The 23,193-nt window shown below is 56.9% G+C and overlaps 1 protein-coding gene across 3 annotated transcripts; it reads left to right on the forward strand.

The window, feature by feature from the left end:
• SH3RF2 (SH3 domain containing ring finger 2) lies at positions 1-21,800 on the forward strand. Of its 3 annotated transcripts, XM_085237081.1 has the most exons (11): positions 1-197; positions 654-1,106; positions 10,167-10,436; positions 11,930-12,025; positions 13,262-13,570; positions 15,494-15,588; positions 16,282-16,452; positions 16,941-17,122; positions 18,194-18,537; positions 19,263-19,547; positions 19,801-21,800. In XM_085237081.1, the coding sequence occupies exons 2-10, from the start codon at positions 735-737 to the stop codon at positions 19,542-19,544; spliced, it is 2,121 nt and encodes a 706-aa protein (XP_085093207.1). In that variant the 5' UTR covers positions 1-197; positions 654-734; the 3' UTR covers positions 19,545-19,547; positions 19,801-21,800. The 3 variants fall into 3 exon arrangements, with proteins under 3 accessions (XP_085093207.1, XP_085093206.1, XP_085093205.1); XM_085237080.1 differs by lacking the exon at positions 16,282-16,452 and having other exon boundaries at positions 4-197; positions 19,266-19,547; XM_085237079.1 differs by lacking the exon at positions 16,282-16,452 and having other exon boundaries at positions 11-197.
• Positions 21,801-23,193: the final 1,393 nt, after the last annotated feature.

Genomic DNA, 23,193 nt, shown 5'->3' on the forward strand with positions numbered 1-23,193 from the left:
GGCCAGCACACGGGAGCTGCTGCTCTCCCACAAGCTGTGACTTGAGCCCAGAGCCGCCCGCCCGAGCGCAGCCAGCGCAGCTCCCGAACGGGTTGAGTGACTTTGTGCTGTGGGAGGAATAATCTCGCTGGGCTGCGGGAGCTGAGGCAACCTGGCGGGTGAGGACGTCGGCACAGAGCTCCCCACGTCCCTCCGAGGTAAAACGGGATCGTAGTTGTGTTCGGAGGGCTTTTTATAGAGCTGCTGTCAAAACCGGTAGGCAGAGAGCTTAATTAGGACTGATCTTGTGAGCGAGGCGGTGCATGGGTGTGCGAGGGGCCGCTTGGAGCCGGAGCCGGGAGTAAACAGCTCAGGCTGATCTTATCGGGCTGCGCCCGCACCGCGCCGTGCCGCCAGGCGCCCGCAGAGCAGAGCAGGGCCGGAGCTCCTCGGGGTGCTGCTGGGACGCCCTGCCCCACCGCACGGTGCCACGCGGGGCTGCTGGGCACGGCCCCCTCGCTCCTGAATCAGCACTGACTCACCACAGCTTGGATGGGAGTGCAAAGCAGGCATTTGCAAATGGGCTCGTGAGGCGCTGCCTTGCCATGTAGGTGGGATGCGGTACGGGCTCCAGCAGCCGAGCTCCGCTCTGATTCCTCCTGCTCTCCGCGCAGGGCGCCTGCCTCAGCCCGACGCCCGTGCCTGTGCCATGCGGACGTCTCCGGCGCGGCCGTGACGGCAGCTCGGTGCTGACGATGGACGACCTGGCTCTGCTCGACCTGCTGGAGTGCCCGGTGTGCTTCGAAAAGCTCGACGCCACGGCCAAGGTGCTGCCGTGCCAGCACACGTTCTGCAAGCCCTGTCTGCAGAGGATCCTCAAGTCCCAGAAGGAGCTCCGGTGCCCCGAGTGCAGGACGCTCGTCCTCTGCGGCATCGAGCAGCTGCCGGCCAACCTGCTGCTCATCCGCCTGCTGGATGGTGTCAGGTACGGGCAGAATGCGCCCCGCTTTGGCTCCATGCAGCGCTCGGGGCTCCTGTCCTCCCCCGCCTGCATCCGCAGGGCCCCGCGGGGTCTGCAGCTCGCCCAGCACCGGCCGCCCACCGCCCCCAGGAGCCTCACGGATGGGGTAAGCAGCGCCCGCGCTCGTCGCTGTGTGAGCGCACAGCTCTGTCCCTGCGTGCCGGGGTGCCAAACTGCCGTGGCAGCAATGCTGCACGGATGTTTGGAGTAAGAGAGATTGTTCTTTTGTTTGCAAATCCGGCCGCTGTTTCCTCGTGATATTTCTCTGTTTGGAGCTCACTGTAGCAGTAACTGCGCTGAGCCCCAGGCTCAGACAAACGCGGTTTGCCTTCCTCTTTACACAAACTTTGCTGCTTTTCTCTGGAGCTTTCAGGTCCCTCCTGACTTTCAGGGGGCGTTTCTGATGCTTTAACTTTCAGGCGACTCACTGGGTGTGATAGCCATCAGATCAGTCACTGCAGGGCTGTAACTATCAGAGATGGAGAAAGGCACCTCAGTTTCCCCAGAATTAAAGAGGAAGGTAAAGGGACATTTGAGTCCCTAGCAAAACACCTTGAGATTCAGTGAACTCTACTTTCATCTAGGGAGGCTTTCCTCAGATAATTTTAAAGCTGTAAGCTGTTCCTGTCATTTCTCTAACGTACAAAAGCTTTTTTGAAATAATTAGGACGTGGCATGAGATCTATGAAGGGAGCCTACCTCTGCCTGAATTTGAGGTTGTATTTCAGAATTTCCTTTTCATCCACCTGCACTACTCAATGCCATGTCTCTGATAGCCCAGGGCACCCCTCAGCCCTGCAGACAGAGGCAGACCCGCAGCAGATCTGTCACTGCTGTGCCACGGAGGCCCCATGCTGCTGCCCAGCCGTGAGCTCTGCGCAGCAGGGGATGCACACAGCCAGGGGCCTCAGTGCCACCAGAGGGTCATCCCGGCTCCAAGCCAACCTCCCGAGCTCGTGGCCCAGGACTTCCTGCAGGGAAACATCCAGCACGGCCCTGAAACGCATAGCAGAGCACACGCCTCAGTTGGAGGGCAGCTCGCCGCAAGGAGTGCAGCACACAGGTTGTAGCTTTCCTCTCTCACCCCTTTCACATTCCTTTACCGGTGCTCAGGATGCTCAGGGACAGCTGTGGGTGTTGCTCAATGGCAGCTCCCTGCTGGTGGCTCCCAGAACGTTCCCAGCGGTCTCTCGCGGCTCGGGGCAGCACACAGCAGGGTGGCACTGCCATGGTCCAATCCTGAGCCAACTGCCAGCGCCACCAGACAGTGACAGCCCAGAGAGCCAAGGACCCTGTGCTCAGCCCAGAGTCAGCATCTCTCCATGGGCTTGGCTAAGGCAGCAGAAGTCCATAATGCTGCTATTACCACTACTTTTACTATTATTATCGTCACCATTATTTAACAAGCACTACTCTTCCAAAACAGAAACTTGAGCTCACGATTATTTTTAGATTTCTTCTGTGGAAAAGTTTGAACTGAGCTGATTTACTTTTCCTCCAGCATCCTCAAGGCTTTGCTAACACTCCTGGAATGACCCCATTACCAAAATCCCAAAGCGGGGGCAAAAGCACTCACTATCAGCAATGAAGCCAGCCGTCCCACACTCAGGCAGCTCCGGAGCACTCTGATGTCAGCCCTGTGGCACTGTGCTCAGTCCCCAGGAATGTGGCTGTCCCCACCACCTCCTGGGCAGCAAATTGTGTCCCCATCCCTGCGGGGTGTGTGTGCTCCCAAAGGGAACTCTCTGCATTGGCCGCAGCCATCCAGCAGTTGCTCAGGGAGTGCTGGGATTGCTGCAGGGCTTCCAGCACTGAGGCTGAGCTCCCACAGGACAGCCGCCCCCAAACAAACGCTTGCTCTATTTTGGGAGCCCAGAGAACAGCTCTCTGCATCCTGCTCCTCTGTGCTGGGAGGTGGGAGGGTCTCCAAAGAAGCACCACCCCCACCTGCAGACTGCTGATTGCCATTGGGATGTGCACCACTTCATGCTACAGAGCAAATAAAATTAGCACACGCCGTGCTGTGCTGCAGCCTGGTGCACCATCAAGGCAGGATAGAGGACGCATTTTGTTTTACAGAAAAGACCATCTATAAATAAACTTCCTTTACTCTGCGGAGCTGAGAAATCACAAGTTCGAGTGAAGTTTCGCATCCCAGAGATGCTTTCTTGCCAGCTTGTTGCATGATAAAAACACCAACTAAACCCCCAAAGCAAACCAAAGATCCGCACCTCTTGGCATGCAAAATTCCAGCAGCCCCAGCAGAGCTGCAGGACCACTGGGAGCACGGCACACAGGCTGCAGCCAGGAGCTGCAAGGAGCCAGGAGTTCCAGCTCTCTCTTAGCTGCCCATCAGCTCCCCTCTCACCGTGCCATGCCCAGCCCAGCTGGCTGCAGGTGGCAGTGCTGCAGGGCGCTGCCCAGCAGGCGGCCCATGGAGGTCTGCCTGGGCCCCGGGACTTCACCGTCTGTGCTGAGGACAGGACTTTGGATTTTCAGGATCTCCACGTAATAAACCGTCTGGAACTCAGGAATGAAAGCATTTGCTAGGAGGTGAACGCGCAAATAATTGACACTGAATCCTTTGAACTCCTCGGAGCCGCCCCAACCATGTGCAGGATGCGATTCTTGCTGCACCAAAGCATCCCTTTACCTGGCCCCAGCCCGGACATGTGGGCAGCAGGAGGCTGCAGTGCAGCACTCCCAGACGGCGCCCACGCAGGGCAGTGACAAGTGGGGGCCAAGGCAAGGCAAGGGCTCCGAGCCCTGCAGCTGGCCGGGACAGCACACCGTACTGCCTCACCTTCAGCTGCTCTCCGCAGGAACCGCGCACTGCAGCCGCCCCTCCTGCACGTCGTGGGAGATGGGCAGATAACAGCTCTCCAGGATAAAAATACATCGCGCTCCAACGTTGCCACCTTCACATGGGCACTATATATAGAGCCCGCGCTCGGTATTTTCTGCTCCTCCAGAAACATCTCCAGCTCCTTTCTGAATTTGACAGACAGGATTTGGATTGCTGGATCTTGTGAAACCTCACTCAGAGCCACCCTCATGGCTGCACCCAGGAGGGGCAAACACATCTCTGACCCATCTGCAAAACCTCCTGGAAGAGGAGAGCCGGTCACCGTGCTGTCACAGGGCTGTTGTGCCAGGCACAGAGCTGCGGGGGGAAGCCCAGCTCCTTGCAGGGCCAGCCTGCCCCAGGCCATTTCCACCTGCACAGTGCAGGGCTGCACTTTGCTATGCGTGGGGTCTGGCGATGCTCTGGGAGGAGAGATTTGCCCCAGTTCACTTCCACTGCTCCCGTCAGGGTGACCCAAGTGTCAGTCTTTGCCCCGTACTTGTTCACCATTGCATGGTTTTTCCTCCTCTGCACGTGGTTTTAGCTTCTTGTGTCTATAGTAGAGGTCAGTCACATCAGCATCCATCACCCAACAGTGCATATCCAGAGAGCTGCATTCAGCAGCATTGCGCTCAGCTGCAGCTATGGAGCAGAGCTGGAGCTACACACAGCGTGGCACCGGGGCATCCATCCATCCTGGGCAGAGGCAGCCACAGGCAGAACAGCACCGTGGAGCCGCGGGGCAGGCAGGGTGCTGGGTTCCCCACGCAGAGCCCACACAGCCCTGTGTGCCTCCAGCAGCCAGGCACAGCGGGGCCGGGCGCTCCTGGGCAACTCCGTGCAGGGCACCGGGACAGCGGCAGGAGCCAGTTTCCCTGGTTCCACAAAATGAGGTGCTGAGCTGCAAATACATGAAAGTGTTTTAATTTGTTACCAAGGCAATGAGTCAGACTCAGATGGCAAGTCAGGAATAGAACAGCAGGATTTCTGCAGGGTAGCGCGTTCACCTCTGAGCGCCGTGGTCAGCAAGGAGGCTGAAAGTCTGAGGCTCTTCGCCGCCACTGCCGCCGTCACCTGGCTGCCACTCGGGCACACGCAGCGCAGACCCGGATGGGGAGTGCTGCACTGCCTGGCACGGGCACTGCGACAGGCACGTTCACACTGGCTCTGCCAGGCGAAGCTCAGCAGTGCCCAAGAGGAGCGCGGCTCAAGGCAGTGAGAATACCTGCGCCATGCTTCGGGCTGAGCCTTCTTCACTCTGCTTTACCTCTCCTCTGCTCTCCTCACAGGGGAATCTGCAGTGCTTGTCCCTCGGTGCAGCGATTTGCTCTGCTGTTACTAATTTTCAGGTACTCAAACTCTGCTTAGCCTCAGGACTGCACTGTGTGAGGCACCATACAACTGAGTGATGACAAATTTATAAGAAACTTTTTCATTAGGACCTGTAAGTGGGTGATTGAGCCCAGCTTTCCATTCCTGGCTTGGGGAAGGCCCCTCTTCCACCAGTGCCAGGAAGGAGAACACAGCTTGGGTGCTATTTCTGAGAGACAAATATCTCTCTTGTGGAAATCAGATCCCTTATGAGGTTTTCCTTTGGGTTCAGGACAACTGGGAACCCAGAAGTTCTGAATGGTTTTGCAGGCAAGAGAGAGCAAGCCTTGCTTGCTGGGAAACCACATCTGCTGGGATCATGCATACCTTGGTTTCAGAGGCAGTCAGACTCCTTTTGGAAGTGGAAGGAGGAGAGCGGCTCCTTCATCCAGCTGCAGGCCTGGGCTACAGCGAGTGCAGCCAAGGGCATGTGGGCAGTGATTGTTCCAGGCCTGGCCCACAGGTCAGCCAAGAGCAGCGCGTCACACGTCACATATAGCTGAAAACTTACCATTAAAACATCTGCTAGGCAGAGGTCGCAGAGGAATGGAGAGATGCACCATCCTTAGGCGAGCACTTTGCTGAAATAACATGAAAGCAAAGCTTTGCCATTGCAGAGCAAAAGCAAAGTGCAGAGTACTGGCAGGTTTAACGAGAGGAGAGGACACGGCACGGAGACACCGGCTTCCTGCAGCCTTGTGAGCCACCGCCTCAGCCCCTCCACAGCTCTGGCACTGCCGCACAGCACGGCTCCGCCACGGCCCGATGGGCACAGCTGACAGCACTGCAGCCAGCGGGGACGCACGGGTGGGAAGTGGAGAGCAGCGGTGCTGGGATTCCTCCCCACATGGCAGGAAGGCACGGCGGGGCCACGTGGTCCCAAAGCAGCACATCATGCCGGGGCATGCCGAGGGCTGACACATTTGTTTTCCGTGCGGCTGAAAGCCGTGACACGCAGCGCAGCCGTCATGGCAGTGTGCTGACTGCAGCACCGACAGCTGAGAGCGGCCACGTACAGCAGTGGTGCGGGAGGCCCAAAGACAGAGCAGAGCCCTGGCCCTGCTCAGCTGTCGGTCCCAGCTCAGCCCTCAGCCCCACATCGCTGCCAGCTCTGTCTCCACCGAGGAGCACAGCTCTGAAACAAAGCCAGGCGCAGGTGGAACGCCTGCATTGTTGCATCTTGGCACCGGCTCTGCTCACCTTGAATCTCTCTTGTGGCTTTATATCAGCCAGGTGAAGCCTAATATGGCCTTGTCCTCTGCCACAGCTGCTGCGGCAGCTCCACTGAGCCCCAGGGCCAGGAGCGGCGGCTCTGAGTCACAAACTGCTGCAGAGCCCTCGATAAGGGCTGCTCTATGCCTCCCGACATTGCAGTCCCCATTTCCCATTCCTCCCTGCAGCCTGAAGCCACATCAACAGCAGGCACAGCTCAGAAGGGGTTTGATCCCGAGGGCCTGCAGGACACGGCTGCTCTCCCCACTCTGCTGCCCCTCGTGTTGTGCAGGCTGCTCCGTGCCCCTCCTCGCATCCCCACTCGCCCTGAGCTGTGGGCCATGTTCCCATGCCTGGCTGCGGCCTCGGGCTTGTGCTTGCAGCCCCCCGTGCCCCATAGGAACGCAGACCCGGCCTGGCTCTGGCTGGGAGCGGCTGCTGGCACCTGGCAGGTGGGAGCAGACCTGGGAGGGGAACTCAGAAACCACAGCTGTCTGAGCCCTCAGACGTAATTACCCGAGGAGATGGGAGCGACGGGTTTGCTTCGGATGGCTTTGTTCTGCGTGACGGGGCGGGAGTTATCTCCTCCGCCGAAAAGCAGAAAAACAGAATTGCGATGGCAATTAATTTACATTCAAATAGCTCCTTTCATCCGGCCGGAACCCGAAGAGCCCCGAACACCGCGCTGTCACAAAGGAGACGGGCAGGGCTCGTCCATCGCACCCGAGGGCGGGCAGCGCCTCGCTGGAGGCTCCCGCGAAGCCCGCCGCGGTTGGGACGCGGCGCTGATGGCGATCGGCCTCCGCGGAGCGCAGCTCCGCCTGCACAGAACGGGCCGGGAGCGGCGCGAGGCTGCGTGCAGCCCTGCAGAACCAACGGCTGCACCACGAGCCGCCGAACCGCGCGCACGGCCGACCCGGAGATTGTAGCGGGGGAGCCACGAAGCTGGAAGATGCCCAGGAGTGGATTTCTTCTGGCAAAGATCAGCGCTACCCTAGAAACAAACTCTTCCTCCCGACGAGGCTGCTGGGTGCCGTGGGAATGTTGCTGCACGGCCCGCAGGCAGCGCCAGCACCGGGCGCGGGGCGTCCATCGGCTCTGCCAGCACCCAGCTGGACCCCGATCCCAGCGCCGAGCCCCGAGCAGCCCCACGTTCCTCTCGATATCTCAGTGCCGTGAGGCTGTGCTCACGTTCACCCACTGTCAATAGCGAGCAGTTATAACGAGCCCATTGAAGATAATTACAGAGCACGTTTCTCCCAGCTATGAGATGCTTTGAATCTCTCCCTTACACTCGCATGCAAGTATTCAGTTTGTGTCTTTGTTTTCTATGGAGGGAGACTCAGACGTGTTGGATGACTGCCTGGTGCAGCTGATGCCAAATGCCAAAAATAATTAAACAATTCTCTCTCCCTTCTCAGCCTCAAATCCATCGGGTGGGAGCGGTCACTCGCAGCACAGAGGGCAGAGAGGTGCTGCGCTGCTCCTGCTGTGGGTGTCCCCCAACAGACCAAAATTCTGCATAGTTTTGGGATGCTAAAGAAGCATAGAAGCAATAGCATTAACAATCAGATGTCTGCATCCCCAAGTTCTGCAACAAGTTCCCATCCTCTGGGAGCAATTCTGCCTTCCAGGAGCTCTTGCAGAAGAGCAGGGATTGTTCAGGGTGTAATGACCCGTTCCTCATTCACAGGGCTGAGCTCTGCACAGACATCCCCATCCCATCCCGCTCAGCACTCTGTTCTGGCCCACATTTCGGTCTGATTAAAACTAATTTTGTAGAGGGTCTGATTGTCCTTCTTCTTGCTGAAGGAAGAACATTCCAGACTTCTCAGCACCGTCACTTGTTTGACTTCTCCCTGTAGTAACAGGTTTGCATTTCATTTCAGAGTTTCTCTTATTTTCAATACATTTCCATAACTTGTTCTCGGTTCCTTTTATGTTTGGCCTTACTTTGCTGTGCAACCACTTTCTCATCATCCCCGGACGTTTGTGTTCCTCCTCTACACACCTGCTTCCACAGTTTGCATGGGTCCTTTTGTTTTTCTCCTAACACAAGTGCTACCTGTGCTGTGTCCTGGGCTGCCCCGTGCTGCTGTGTGCCCCGTGGTCCCCGTGCTGCACAGGGCCGTGCACTGCGATGCCTTTGCAGTGTGTTTCCTCGGGCAGCACTGCTGCTTCTGTACTTCCAGCCCAGGCACTGAGTGGGGATGGCTGAGTGAAGCTCTCTTGAATTTGGTTGTTACGATTTCCCTTTTTCTTCACCAATGCACTTTCAGTGTTACTAAGCCAAGTGCATGTGTTTACTATTACTGCAAATTAACAGACAAGATGAGTCAATTAGAACAAAACATTAAACTAATTGCTTCCTGTTCCAAATGCTTTGAAGAAAATGCAGCACATAAAATTTTTCTCCTCCTGGTTCCTTTCTCCTCTGTCAGCATTTGGGAGCACTGGAAGATGTTCTGTTCCCCAGACTGCAACCCTTTCCTGTGCTCCTTTGGTCACCCCAAACAAACCAATGCTGTGTTTCTCTCCTCCCCCTCTTGCTCTGCCAGGGGTCCAGGCTGCGCAGGTGCTGTGGGGACCATTCTGGGGAGCTGATGTGAGCCCAGATGGAGCTCACCTGACAAGTGATGGGACTCCAGTGTCCAAATACAGCCTGTGCTAAAGTAGCAGAGTTATGTGACCGATGCCCCAGGAGGATGCTGGTCCCCCAGCTCTGAGTGCTGCCATCCTAGCAGCAGCCCCACGGAGGGCAGCAGCCGGCAGCTCCACCCATGGGCACAGCACAGCTCTGCTGAGCTCCGTGCTCCGTCCTTCACACAACATGGCAATGTTACAAAGAACTGAAAGCACAAACAGGGGCTGCTCCGTTGTTTAGGATGTGCTGCTGTGGGACACAGGACTGTGCTCGAGGGATCTCCATCAGTCCTCCACAGCACTAAAAGCAAGCCTTCCAGTTTGCTGATTTCCAAAGGCACATCTCGGATTGCTCAGCAGAGCACAGACACCGCAGGATGGGCACCTGCTGCAGCTCAGCTGCCAGCCCCCCACAGCATCGCAGCCAGGGTGGGCCTGCCTTCATTCAGAGCAACGGTCTGCTGCCTGTTGTGTTAAATTGAGTTTTCTGGTGTGGATAAAGGTCAGGAAGGCTGTTATTTTAAATGAACTTTATGGGTTTATTTAGATGACGGTCAGGATGCTAAAGGTCCTTCACATCTGCTGGTTCTGGCATCTCTCTCCTTTCTCATATTGTACCACCACAACAGTAACATTAAGAAGCTTCTCTTCCTGTAACCCAGATTGAGGACCAAAATCTTAAGGGCTCTTCCCCAGCCCCGTGCTGTTGGGCACTGCAGGTGGCAGCCGCTGGGAGCTGCACAGCTGTTGTCACCTCTGGCCACACCAGAGCAGAAACACCCAAATTCATTCCCAGAGAGATTTTATTAGAAGGGAACTTACAGCAGGCAGTAGGATCCCACGGGATGACTACATTAAGGCATTAATTGTTCCTTAACATTCTCAGACAAGTTCAGCCTGCTTTTCATCTGGGTACACATTTAGAAGAAGTACTTTTGGAGCTCGATTTCATTAGAAAAAGACATCGAGAAAGGATGGGGGCAGTTGGTCGCAGCAAATGCACACTTCAGCCTTACTATCGCTCTGCCCTTTCCAGTAATGACAAATACTCGTGGAGCTGCCCGGCTGAGCTCTGTGCCGTTCCTCGTCCCGCAGGTGCCGCGAGCCAAAGCGCTGTTCTCGTACCGGGGCCACAACCCCGGGGAGCTGCGCTTCAACAAGGGGGACGTCATCGTGCTGCTGCGGCAGCTGGACCAGAATTGGTACCTGGGGGAGCTGAACGGCGTCAGCGGGGTCTTCCCAGCCAGCTCCGTGCAGGTCATCAAACAGCTGCCGCTGCCGCCGCCCCTCTGCAGGGCTCTTTACAACTTCGACCTGAGGAGCAGGGATAGGAGTGAGAACAACGACTGCCTGTCATTCCACAAGGTAACACCGCCCTGCGGGGGCTGGGCGCTACGGGCCGGGCCGGTGCTCTTCTTTAGATCGCATCGCATTCTGCTGCCTCGCAGCGCCATAGCAGCTCTACGCTGAGAGCCAGGAAGGTTTCCAGACACTGACAGCAGTGACTTAAAGCCAGCTTTCCCCGGGAGGGCGCAGGGATACAGAATGAGAGCATCCTGGGAGAGCAGAGTGTGACCCTGAGCAGCCATTTCAGGCCCCGGTTTGACTGATAGAGTTGATGAAAAGCAGGCTGCTGGTGGCAGTTTGCTCTCCCACCAGATCACTAAAAGAGAGTCTAAAAAGATACCCACTGACATATCAAAGAAAATTGCTCGCAGGTCTGAGAACACTTCTCTTACACAGCCTAGACACATTCAGGCAGCCTGCTGGAGGCACACACTGCCGAGCAGGACCTGAACTTTTCCTGTATTTCCTTTCATTCCCCAAAGTCTGCAGAGCTTGTGTTTGCTCTCAGCTAGAGGATATGGCTTTCAGTGCAACTGCACCTCCCAGCAGTCAGCTGTCCCTGTGCTGTCAGGAGGAGGTGAGGCAGTGCAGAGCACAGCAGACAGCAGTGCCTGGAGGCAGCAGTGTCCCTGCAGAAGCCACCACATCCCTCCCCAGCACAGCACAGATGCTCCTGCACTCTGGCCAGCAGGAAGCAGAGGCATGGGGCCAGGTCTGGACTCCAGCAGGTCAGGGCTGAATGTGGGGTGTATGCAGGGCAAGAAGCCAAAGATCCCGGAGTTCCCTGTGCCTCCTGACCAAGAAGAGGAGCCAGAGGAGAAGCAGTGCAGAGCAGCGCTGCATGCAGGAGCACCAGAACCTCTCTGGGATGCCTGCTCCAGTGCTCTGGCAGCACCTGCCTGCTGTGCAGCACAGCGCGAGCTCTTTCTTCAGAAGCAGAGCTGGCTGCTATGCAGGCCTCCAAAAATCTTCCATCTTCCTGTGGCTGCCTGCAGCCCTGCAGTGTCACTGATCTGGCAGCATCCCTATGCTGAGAAGAACCCCACCCCTGCCTGTCACCCCACCTGCCACCCACCCCTGCCATCTACTTCCAACACCTGCAGCGCAATAGCATCGGGCGATTCCAGCTCCTGAAGTAATGGGCAGAGGGTTCGGCAGTGCGGCACCAACTGCCCCACCACTCACACTGACCTTTTGCTTGGTTTGGAGATAAAATGCCATTTTTGTTATTCATTCTGGGCATGGTGATTGCAGACATTTCCCTGAGGTGGGAGCCTCCAAACGGCACCTCTGTGTCTCACATCCCCATCGCCAGGCTCATGCCCATGTCCGCATTCAGCCACGCTTGCACCCTTAAAAAAAACCACGCTTGAGCATTGTGCTGAATAAGGACTTGTGTTTGGGAACAAAGACACACCAGAAGGAGCAGAGGGTTGGCAGAGGAGCAACACTGAGGTGCAGCATTGTGAAATGTGGGGCGAGCCGCCCGCTAACAGCGCTCTGCCTTGCAGGGAGACATCATCACCGTCATCAGCAGAGTCGATGGCAACTGGGCCGAGGGCAAGCTGGGCGACAAAGTGGGCATCTTCCCCGTGCTGTTTGTGGAGGTGGGTACAGCCCTGGCATGGCACTGCAGGACTTTGCAGTGTGGGGAAGGCGGGGGCAGAGCATGGGCAGCAGGCAGAGCCCGGCTGAGCCCTCACAGCTCCGCTCAGGACACAAGTTGTGCTCCTGTGGTGCAGCTGCAGAGTGGGAGTGTGGCACCAACAAGAATTCCTCGAAACAGAATTAACACTTATAATCACCGTAATTACAGCAAGCACCTCTTTGTGGTTGTTTTATAAAAGGGCAGCAGTAGAACGTCCTGTTTGAAGCTCTAATATATTTGGTAAAACATCTTCTCATTTAATTAAATTGTTTTAACTCATTTAAGCCTGACGTTAACAGAAATGAGCCAGGCAGGGCCACGCAGAGCCACCGAGGAGTTAGGAATTAACCATAGAGGAGCAGGATGTGTCTGCTCTGAGAGGCACGGGGCTTTCCTGGCTTTGATGCTCCCATCTGCGCCCTTTAGTGGGCCCTCTGCTCTTGGAGAAGGCAGAAAAGTTGGGCTCTGGCTGCAGTTTAATTGCACAGAGAAATGACGCTATGACCAGTCTGTATGTGTACATGTGCACACATGATTCTTTTTAAACCTCGCTGTAAGAAGTGAGGAGGAAGGAAATGAACAAATAATCCGTGCAGCAGAATGACAGCACTGAGCAGCAGCTCCCTGCCCCACGCCAGCCGCTGCCATTCATCCCCAGCCGGGCGCATTGCCTCACATGAGTGGGTGAGAATCTCCAAGTTTTGCAATTTGTTCGTGTCAGCAGTAAATCATGATTAATTCCTCTGGCAGTCATCCTGGTGAAAAACACTGTCACCACATGCCCTTTGTATTAATGCTGTAGTGATCAGCAGTTTCCAAGAAATACTGCTTGAGCGTTGCCTCTGTGAGCTCAGGGCTGGGCCCTTCCCACGAGCACTTCCAGTACGAGGCCGGGCTCTGCTCAGGAGCAGCATCCCATGAGTGCCATGAGCTGCAGGGGCACAGCGGGCTCCAGCCTTGCTCGGAAGCCGCAGGCAACGGGGGCTCGATGGCAGCGCCCGGCTGTGTGAGCAGTGTGTTTTCCAAACCAGTTTTAATTTGGCTGCCGGCTCTGCGCCGATAATTTGGCGTTCAGAACTTGCTGCTGAGAGCATGGAGGGAAGCGCTCGAGCCCCGTGTTCCATAGATGCCCAGGAGGCCACGCTGCTGAGGAGGACCTGCAGCAGCCCCCGGCCCTTCCCCGTGTCTCTTGCAGCCAAACACGACGGCACGGCAGCTCCTGCAAAGCAGCAAAGGCTCCTGGCCCACCCCGCTCCGCTGCACACCGCTGAGCGTGGCCTCCCCGAAGGCGCGGGGCCAGGAGCTGCACAAGGCGCCCGACGCCCGGCGCAAGAGCCTGCGGCCCTTCTCCATCACCACGGCCCTCAACACGCTGAACCGCATGGTGCACGCCCCTGCCGACCGCCCCGCGCTGCGCATCAGCTCCCCGGTGCTCATCAGCTCCAGCAACCCCAGCGTGGCCGCTGCCGGCAGTGAGGATGCGCCCCGCGGGACCCCCGCCCAGGTGAGGCTGCTGCGGGACGGCGTGGGGCGGGCGGCCAGACGGAGGGCATGTGATGGTGTGGCACTGATAGCGCCCGGGGGATGACGGCTCGGCTGGCTGCCGGGGACACTTTTGAACAGGGGAGGTCAGTTCTTAGAGCCCGGGGACCCCGGGAACGCATAGAAAGTAAGGGACTGGAGTTCTCTCCTCGGTGAGCTCCTCGACGTGGCCCTGGGCACCTGCCCTGGGTGGCACTGGGGGAGGAGGAGGCCGAGGGGGCCATGGGCCATGCCGTCGTCCTGAGCCCCAGTTTAAAAGCCTGACTGAAGCCCCTATTTTGGGAGAATCCATCTGCTGGGCTCTCCTTGCAGGCCGCTGCGGGGCAGGCTTCTGCATGAAGGACAAATGCAGCAGTGTGAGAGCATCCGCAGGAGCAGTGCCCCACCTCCTGCTGCTTCCAAGCAGCGGTGTCAGCCCTCCTGGAAGTTGGGGTTGCTGCCCTATCCTGAATGCACTGCTGCCGCAGCTCTCTGCTTCCAGACTGATGGCTCCTGCACACCGGCAGTCCCTGGGCAGCCCTCCTGCCTGCAGCCACCCAGGGGTGTGGGCTGATCCTGAGAGTGCATCCTCTGCTGGCTGCAGGGGCAAAGAGCCTCATTGCTGCTTCATGCTCTGTCTGAAGATCTCAACAGAGGATCTTCACAGATCATCTGCAACGGGAGGAAAAAGGTTCTGTTTAGATTTATGTGGCATCTTTCACACTGAAGGCTGCTCCAACGTTTTATAAAGCAATAAGCCAGCCCCCGGCAGTTCGGTGTCCGCACAATAAAACCCAGCAGGCATTTTGTGCTTAGCATTAGCCTGCAAACAGCCCTGGATATTAGGCCCTCTTTTATGTGAGTGGAAATGAAGCCCTACAATAGAACCATAATTCAATTGAAATGGTACTGTGTCTCATGACCCCAATATAATTTTACCAAAAGTGTCTCGGTGTGAGCTATTGTCAACAGCATAAGTAGCAGCACAGATGCGTTGATGTGCTGCCTGTTCAGGTTTCCTTCCTTCTGAACACCATTTTTCTCCTGGGGACACACAGTGTGCAGTGCATCAGCTGGTTGGTGTGTGAGCACAGCACCCAGTGAGGCACAGCCCCAGTGCTGGGGTGGTGCTGGGGGGTGGGAGGTATTGGGGGGGTGGGAGCCCAAAAACATAACAGAAGAGGCAGCAGTTCCAGAAGGGGTGCAGAGGCCCTGGGAGTGGTGTGGAGCAGTGACAGGAGGATGCTGGAAGGTCTGGAAGGGCCGTGCTTCCAGGCACATCACTGTGTGCTTCAAGGTATGAGCAGTGCCAGCCTATAGTGCTTCACTGTCTCCTGCCCGAAAACGTTGCTGTCCTGCTTTGTAGGCTGTGAACCCTACTTTCCTAAGTGCCAGTGAGAAGCACTGACTGTAACTTGATTCTAAAACAGGTGCCTCATGCTGGGTCCCTGTGCTGTTCCCTAAAGCACTGTCTTCTAAGCAGACCAATTGTTTCCCTTTCTTTCCCTTTTCCTCTCCATTTCTAACTCCAGCAGCAGCACAGCACATTGCTGCAGGACGGACTGCGCTGTCCTGCTGCTGCTCATCCTGTGCTGCGCTGCTGGGCACACACAGCAACCAGCCAGGACAGCTCAGAGAGGTCAGATTCAATTGTTTTGCTTCTGCAGTTTGGAAGTTTTGCCTTCAAGACCAAGGGCAGGGTCCATCTTCCCTAGAAAAGTCTGTGCTCGTTAAATGACCTTGCGCCTCATTTGCTGGATCCATCTGAACTCACTGAGGTTCTGTGTCTCTCTTTTGTCTTTCTGGAAGCATGGGTGATGCCTGTCCAGTGATTTCAATGGTTTCTCCAGTGGCTCAAATAAGCCCCTCTTCACATTAACATACTGCATTCTGTTTCTCTCGGTAGGTCAGTGCATCCTACTATCCTGCTCAGGGATCACTGAGGCACTCGGCGGCCATCGTCACTCTGCCCCACCTGCAGCATCACTTCTCAGCCAACATGTACGTAGTGTGAATCCTGCTGGGGGGTCACACAGCACTCCGCACTGCATCCATCCCTGTTCCCATCCCAGCTGCTCCCTGGGCTCCTGCCTGCAGGAGGGGCATTGGGGTGCAGGGCTGTGTGCCTGGGGCTGTGCATGGGTGTCCGCAGTTCTGAGCAGGAGCTGCACGGACTGCTGGGGCAGCTGACCCTGAAGGTTGTTGTAGGGGTATGGAAGAATTTAGGTACAGTACTGGAAAGATTTGAGACAGATTCTGACCATTCCTGCTGCTACTGCCCAGGGAGCACACATCTGCACTCCTCGTGATGCTTTGCCTTAGGCCAGGTGCTCGTTAGTCCTCCATCCCTTATGCCAGCGCGTACCTGCATGGTAGGGTGGCACAGCAGCATTCTCCTTGCTCATTGCCCTTGGCTGGTTGCCTACTGCTTCTGAGAAAGATGCTGTGACAAGATTTACTTTTCTTCAGTCCTTTTGGCCCTCCTTTTATTCATATCCCCTCTCGTCGAACCCTGCAGGCAGGCTCTTCCCTGTGAGTTATCTCTGCAGTAACAGCAGCACCCCATGAGCTGTGCAGGGCTGCAGGTGGACTCTCGGGCATGCAGTGCCCACAGCACAAAGCCCCACACCGCAGGCAGCGCTGCAGGCACTGGGCACAAGGACAAGGCCCCCCCACGTCCCCGTGTCTCCACAGCTGCACGGCTCTCCACCCCCATGTGGTGCACAGCCCTGATGAGCTGAAGCTGCAGAAGGGTGAAGGGGTTCACATCCTGGGGCAGCACCACAACGGCTGCCTGCAGGGCGCCTCGCTGGCCATGGGCAGGGCTGGCATCTCCCCCAGCAGTTCCTTTGCTCTCCTCCTCAGGTCTGATTTTCCTTGCATGGAACCAAAGCAGTGGGGTGGGGATCTGTAGTTCATGGCCTTCTTGCTCCCGCGGTGACGTCACTGCCTTTAGAGCAGGCATTCCGATGCTGGAAGCCATGGATGTAACTGAGTGAATGCATTAGGAAGGGCAATCATTAAAATATACGCTTACTTTAGGCGAGAAAAAAATTGCCCGCGCCCTCAGTTTCCCTGAAATACACCCAGGTTGGGCAGAGACCCGGCCACGGGCTCACAACGCACAGTGTCTGCAAAGGGAACGTGGGGGAGACGTCAGGAAACCTCACCCTGGATTCGCACTGAATTATTTGGAGCAGCAGTGCCCAGCCCTGCAGGGAGGTGTCCGCACGGACCCCACCTCGCCGGGACCGGAGCCGGCCCTGCAGCGGAGGACCTCAGCGCTGAGCTCCATCTGCACGCAGCGCCGCGCTCCTCCGCCACCAGCTGACGTTCCGCTCCTTTGCCAACAGGAAACCGAGCATGCCCGACTCGAAGCTGCCCTCGCTGTACGCCTCGTGGACGCTGTCGGCCTCCTCGGTGTCCTCCCAGGGCAGCGCCTCGGAGAGCGCTCAGCGCCAGAGCCGAGCGCTGAAGGCAGCGCTGCCCGTGGGGCACACAGCGCTGCGGCGCGGCCGCGGCTGCGCCAGGAAGAGTGAGTGCGGGTGGGCGCTGCGATACGGGCACTGCGGCCCTACGGGCACTGCAGCTGTGCTTGGGATGGGCGCGGGGATCCCTGAGGTGCTGCCAACGTGCTGCTGTGGGGAGCTGCGAGCCCTGGTTGTGCAAACGGCACTGGGAGCTGCGTTGGTTTTGGTCCTCCGGAGAGAGGTTTGGGGATTGTCACAGAGGACCCTGAGAGCTCCGCGTGTGCAGGCAGTTACAGAAGGTTAAATTAAGGTATTATCAGGAGTTATCAAGAAAGAAGCTCAGAACAGAAAAGTAAAACTCAGCAGTGCCATTGTAGGAGTGCTGGTGAGCTCATATCCTGAATACTTCTCATATTCGGATAACTCAAAGAGAATAGAGTAAAATTAGAAATAAGCATAGGAAGGATGAGCAAGAGAATAGAATAATTCTATTTCGGGAGCAAAGTTTTACAGCTTGGAAATATCCAAGATGCATGAAGTCATGAATAGGCTGCAGGTGGGAAGATACGCTGCCTTGGAACAGATTTCTGAATGTGTTTGAGCAGCCATAGCACGCTGCCCAGGTTGGGGTGCAGATGGGCAGCAAAGCTGGCTCGGGTCTGGCTCATTTGCAAGAGCCACTGTCGGAGGCTTTAGACTTAAAAGCTGTTTTGCTGTAGAGAACCTCACGCACCTGTGGTGGCTCTTATTAAAAAATCAATCTTGTAAACAGCGAGGCACTGCCAAGGAAATTAAGTGTGCGACTTCCAGTGCTGCAGCCTGGAAAGCAGCTGCCAGATGGAGCAGCCAGTGCAGAGCAACCAATGGCAGCAAACCATGGGGGAGGGCTCGGGTGCAAACTTACAGATGTGCTTGGCCAAAAGCACAACGGCAGAGGATGGGAAACGCCAGGCCTGCGGGGTGCTGCTTCCCCCATGGCACCTCGGGAGGCTCAGTGCAGGACCACGCAGGGCCGGGCAGTGCCGGCAGTGCGTCCCGCAGGGCTGCCTGCCCCCCGCTGCACGCAGCTGCCCCGCGCCTTCCCGCTGGGACCCCGCTAACCACGCTCCCCTGCCCTCCCCTATTCTCGCCCCCAGATGGGTCCCTGCAGAGGCCGGGGCAGGCAGGGCTGCAGGCTGCCAGCTCCCTCCGCCGCGTTCCCACGGCCGGGCTGCAGCCGTACCCACATGCTGGCAGCTCACCGCACAGCAGCCCCGCTGCCGGCACAGCTGAGATGGGCACGAGGCCCAACTTCTCCCACGAAGCCCTGCCAGCACTCGTGGTCAGAGGAGGGGAAAGCAGGACTCCATCGGTCTGCAGTTCGGTGATCCTGGACACCACGGAGCCTCTGGCAAAGAGTGAGTCGGTGCCCCGGCCGCCCGCATCAGCCCCGCCATCCATCCTGGTGAAGCCGGACACCTCCCGTAACAGCAGTGACAAGGTACAGAGTGCTGCCCACGGGCCCATGGGTGCTGCTGGGGTTGGTGCCTGCCTTAAGCTGTCAGATACTGGTGCTGCTGACTCTGCTTCGAATTCAGCCCTTCGGAAAGGCAAAGTGCTGCAGGGTGTCCTTCAGAGGGGGCCGGTGTTCATTGGTTCAGTGGCAGTGATCAAACTTTCAGACGCTTTCTGAGGTCTTATATGAGGCATGAATCTCACTGAGGTCCCCATAAATCACAGAACCATTAAGACTGGAAAAGACCTCTGATATCTGCAAGTCCAACCCCAACCCACCCCTACCATCCCATGGACCATAGAATGGCTTCGGCTGAGCGGGATCCCAACCCCCAAACCACTAGGAGAGCCACCGACCTCCAACCACATCCCCCCGTGCCACATTTCCACAGTTCTGGAACACCACCAGTGTCAGTGACTGCCCCACTCCCTGGGCAGCTTGCTCCCACGCCCGACTGCTCTTTCAGAGAAGTAATTTCTCCTTATCTCTCGGGTACTGAAAGAGCAAACACCAGAGCTGGTGCCGAGCCCCGCATTACAGAGCAGGACAAAGGGGACGCTTTCCTGCCCTCGCCCCGACGACAGCTCTCCTTCCCCGGGGCACCCGACAGGCACAGCGGTGCTCGGGGCTCCCGGTGCTCGAGGCGGGCGCCGCGCCGCCCCTCACGGTGACACGATGTGACACGATGTGACCCGATGCTCTCCTTACAGCAGGTGAAGACGGTGCGGTTCCAGAACCACAGCCCGCCGCCCAAGCGGCACGGCCCGCTGCCCTCCCCGCGCCTGCCCCGCAGCAGCACCGAGTCGGTGCTCGCAGCCGAGCCCCCGCCGCCCGAGGGGAGCCCCGAGCCGCCCGCGCTGCCCTCCCCGCGCCCGGGCAGCAGCCCCCTGCACCCCCGCAGAGCGCTGCACCCGCGGGCGGCGTCGCTGGAGCTGTCGGCGCCGCTGACCTTCCCCGTCAGGAAGAGCTACAGCAGCGTCTCCGCCAACTGACAGGTAGTGCCGCAGCCCCGCACCCGTCTGCTCCTCCTGGGGGTGGTGTGGAGCCCGGGGACCCCCGAGCGCCCGTGGGCCCAGGAGCTGCGCTGGGCCGGCTGTGCGGTGACAGAGCGGCTGCTCCGTGCAGGGAACGGGGATGAAGCGGGAGGGGGGAGGACGGGCACAGCGGGAGCGGCGCCGCGTGCTGTGATCTGCTTGGGGCCCAGCTGTGCCCACGGGGATCCAAGCAGCAAATGTCACCTTCCTACAGGATGGGGCTCCTGCTCACGTGCTCGTCACTGGTGTTAAGACCACCCGTGCCCGTCTGACACAGTGAACATCGGATCCAAAACTGCTGTAAAATCACATCCATCGTTAATCACGTACCAAACCCGTGGAATTAGCTTCGTTGGTGACCCAAAACTCACCACGGCCCTGGAGCAGCCCCAGCAAAGGAGCCTTTCTTTTGGAACAGGGGACTGACAACTGTCCGTTATCCCACAGCCCTGCACTTGGCTCTCTCACACCCTTTCTCTTTAAGCAGCAGAAAGGGATTTCCAGCAGCACAACCAGCAGCACTGCATCCTTTGCCCGCTGCTCTCAGGTAGAAGGGGCAGTGCAGGCAGAGAACAGGACGCCCTCAGTGTCACTGCACATCCCAGAGCAAACACCAGCGCTTCGCCGAAGGTTCCTCTCATCCCCTTAAAAATAAACCAGAAACCTCAGCAGCTGTACAGCCAGGAACAACTGCCCCTCTCCCAGACACGTCCAGAGACCAAGAGAGCCGCACAATGCCCTGAGCCATCCATGACACTGATGTAGCACACACAGCAGCCACGCGGCGCTCCTACCAGCCTCTGCTCAGAACATCACTGCCACAGAACACCATTCCCCTCTGCCAGGACAAACAGCACCAAGGCAGCACTGCACAGAACGCTGCAATGCTGTGCAGCCCGTTGCGTGGTGCTGAGACTTCACACAGTGCTCCCAAGCCACTGGGAGATGGCAACCACTGAGCATCCATCCAGCTGCTGGGGGAAGGAAAGGCTCTGCCGCTGCACACAAACAGCCGTGGGCAGCGATGGGGAAAGGCACCGAGTGGAACGGCTGCTTTGGTGAGCAGGAGGCCGTTCTGGGACAGATCCCAGAGCTCTTTGCACAAGGTGTCGCTGCTTTGATGCTATTCCCTCATCCAAAACGTGGAGGGAGAGACAACTGAAAACTGGGCACCACTTACAGCGACAGCTCTAATCAGTGCTGTCGAGCTGCTCCCAACTGCACGCACCTTCCACCACTTCCAAACGGCAGTGAGGGTGAACCCAGCTCCTCACAGCACCTGGGCTGCATGCTGCACTGCGGGATGAAGGCTCACAGGGGTGGAGGACATCCCTCCCAGCCCCAGGCTGAAGAAGAACCCCTGTAGGAGCTCCAGGGGCTGCCAGCAGCAACGCTCCAAGGCCCTGGAACTGCTTCCAAGTGTTTTATTACCCAACCCGATCCTGTTTAGTTTTCCTTAAGCCACCAAGGCAGTGCCCAGATAGGCAAAAACCCAGCCCCAGAGCAGCAAGTCCACATGTATATTTATCAGTATTTTAGAGGGCTGGCTTACTGCTGAATGGTTCATTTGTGCAAAATACTTATATCACACGTAATTATAGCTATATAGACTTTAGGTTTCCCTTTTCTTTTCTCCTCCCTCCCCAGTCACCACCCCCGGGCTCAGTATTTCCTTAAGAGGCCACATTTCAGAGCAGGCAGCACTCAGCCCAGCTGCACGGCTGGACCCCCGCGGCCCCAGCACCCCCAAGGCGTTGGGTGCTGACAGCACCCAGTGGGGCCGCGCACTGCTGAGGGGTGGACAAAGGACCATTTGTACCAAACCTCTGACCTAAATGCTTTCTGAAGTCTCCAAGGGTCAGACAGTAACTGACTGTGCTCATCGGGCCATGAATTTTGATATCTTTCTGCACTGAGCCCAGCAAACGTTGCAGGGAGATGTTACAGTCTTATTACTATGAATGAGAGCACAGCAAGGACTATTTACATGTGTATGTTTAGAAACAGGTATATATAATCTTTTCTTATTTGGTGATGGGCAGGAAGAGCAAACAGAACACTGGCATTTACCTTAGGGTTGAAAGGCACCTGTACAAATTCAGCAACACTCAATATTTTTTTCCATGATGTGAAGTTCATTTTTTAAAAAGGCTTTTTCAACTTAACATACCGCTAAGGAGAAGAATGAACTCAATAAACAAAAAGATATTCGTCTCCTGGTTTGTATTCATCTCAAATATTTGTTTTCTATTTCTGTAACTGAAAAACAAAGGTTTGAAAACACATAAAGTTTACAAATGTTTACTTATACGAGTCTGTCAGCAGGGCCCTCTGCACCCTGCAGGTGGGGTCAGAGCATCACTGCATGCTGCAGATGGAGCTGCAGCACAGCAGGGCACAGCACGGGGCGGAACAGAGCTGCAGCGTGGGCACAGCACAGCATGCTGTGCACCAGACAGCCGCGCGTCCCATCCTGCAGGGCTGCTGCACTGCTGTTACACCAGATGCACACCTGACCCCACACACTGGGGCGGGAAGCTGGGGCCCACGCACACTGCGGCCGTGCGCCGAGCGCCCCTTCCCCTCACAGCAGGCCTGGGGAAAGCAACACTCAAAGAGAAGAGACCCCTCTGCTGCCCAAGCAATAAAACACGAGAAGCAGCAGACTCTCTCCCGTTAGACACGTCTCTTGCACCCTGTGCCAGAAAAGCTGCACTGGGGGGAAGCTGGGGCTGCCCAAAGGCCTGCACGGAACACGGAGCCAGCACAGCACCCCCAGTGCCACACAGAGCTGTGGGAGATCCTGCACTGACCTCCCCACGGCCCCACACTGCTCAGGGCTGATGGAGGCACTGAATGCTGCCCACCTCTGTGCCCAGCACCTCGCACCAAAGGTCAGGCAGTGCTTCTGACGTGGGGAGACAGCACTGAAGAAAAACTGTTACTGCTTTAAACAAAATAACGATCCCACACAGACTGCTGCTGCCACAGTCAATAATTCTCTCTTCTGCTAGGAGAACCTGCAGGGATTAATAAACTCTGAGCTGAATTCCTGAGCAAAAGGGGATCCCGCGTCAGAACCGTGGTACTGCAGCACGATGTGCAATGCTGAGCAGTCATTCCCATCACCCAAATGGTTTCCATATGGATTCTTTATAATATATCATTTATAATGGTAACCAAGGATCAGCTCCTAACCTCAGCCACGGCTTCAGAGCAGGAAGGGCAGCTCCCAGGCACAGGGGCAGCCCAGGCAGGAGGGGCAGCCATTTATGAACAGCTTTATGAGGAAAAAAGAGTCAGGTTTTAGCCTTTATTTTAAAAGCTAACAGGCATGGAAGTTTTCATACTTTTACCTCAAAGTTCTCCACTATTGAGCTAATTCTGACCTGATGGTCCATATGGTAATGCCCTCGTGCTGTTCAGTCACTGATGTCATTGAAAAGCAAAGTACAGAAGTCGGGAAAAGTCACTTACAATCTATTAGAGGAGATTCACAACCAACTTCTCTGCCTGGATCCCAGTTTGGGAGAGAAGGAGCGCTAAGCCCGATACTCTACCGAGCACATGGGCCCACAGCTGGAAAGGAAGATCTGCCACATTAATG

Source organism: Meleagris gallopavo, chromosome 15 (assembly GCF_905368555.1).
Source record: "Meleagris gallopavo chromosome 15, MGAL_WU_HG_1.1, whole genome shotgun sequence".
NCBI classification, from domain to species: Eukaryota; Metazoa; Chordata; class Aves; order Galliformes; family Phasianidae; genus Meleagris; species Meleagris gallopavo.

Bases quoted from the DNA above. Each gene is read 5' to 3' on its own strand.
- SH3RF2 (XM_085237081.1), top strand. From the start codon at position 735: ATGGACGACCTGGCTCTGCTCGACCTGCTGGAGTGCCCGGTGTGCTTC. The intron at 16,453-16,940 runs GTCTGATTTTCC...CTTTGCCAACAG, and splicing joins TCCTTTGCTCTCCTCCTCAG to GAAACCGAGCATGCCCGACT. The intron at 18,538-19,262 runs GTACAGAGTGCT...CTCTCCTTACAG, and splicing joins CCCGTAACAGCAGTGACAAG to CAGGTGAAGACGGTGCGGTT.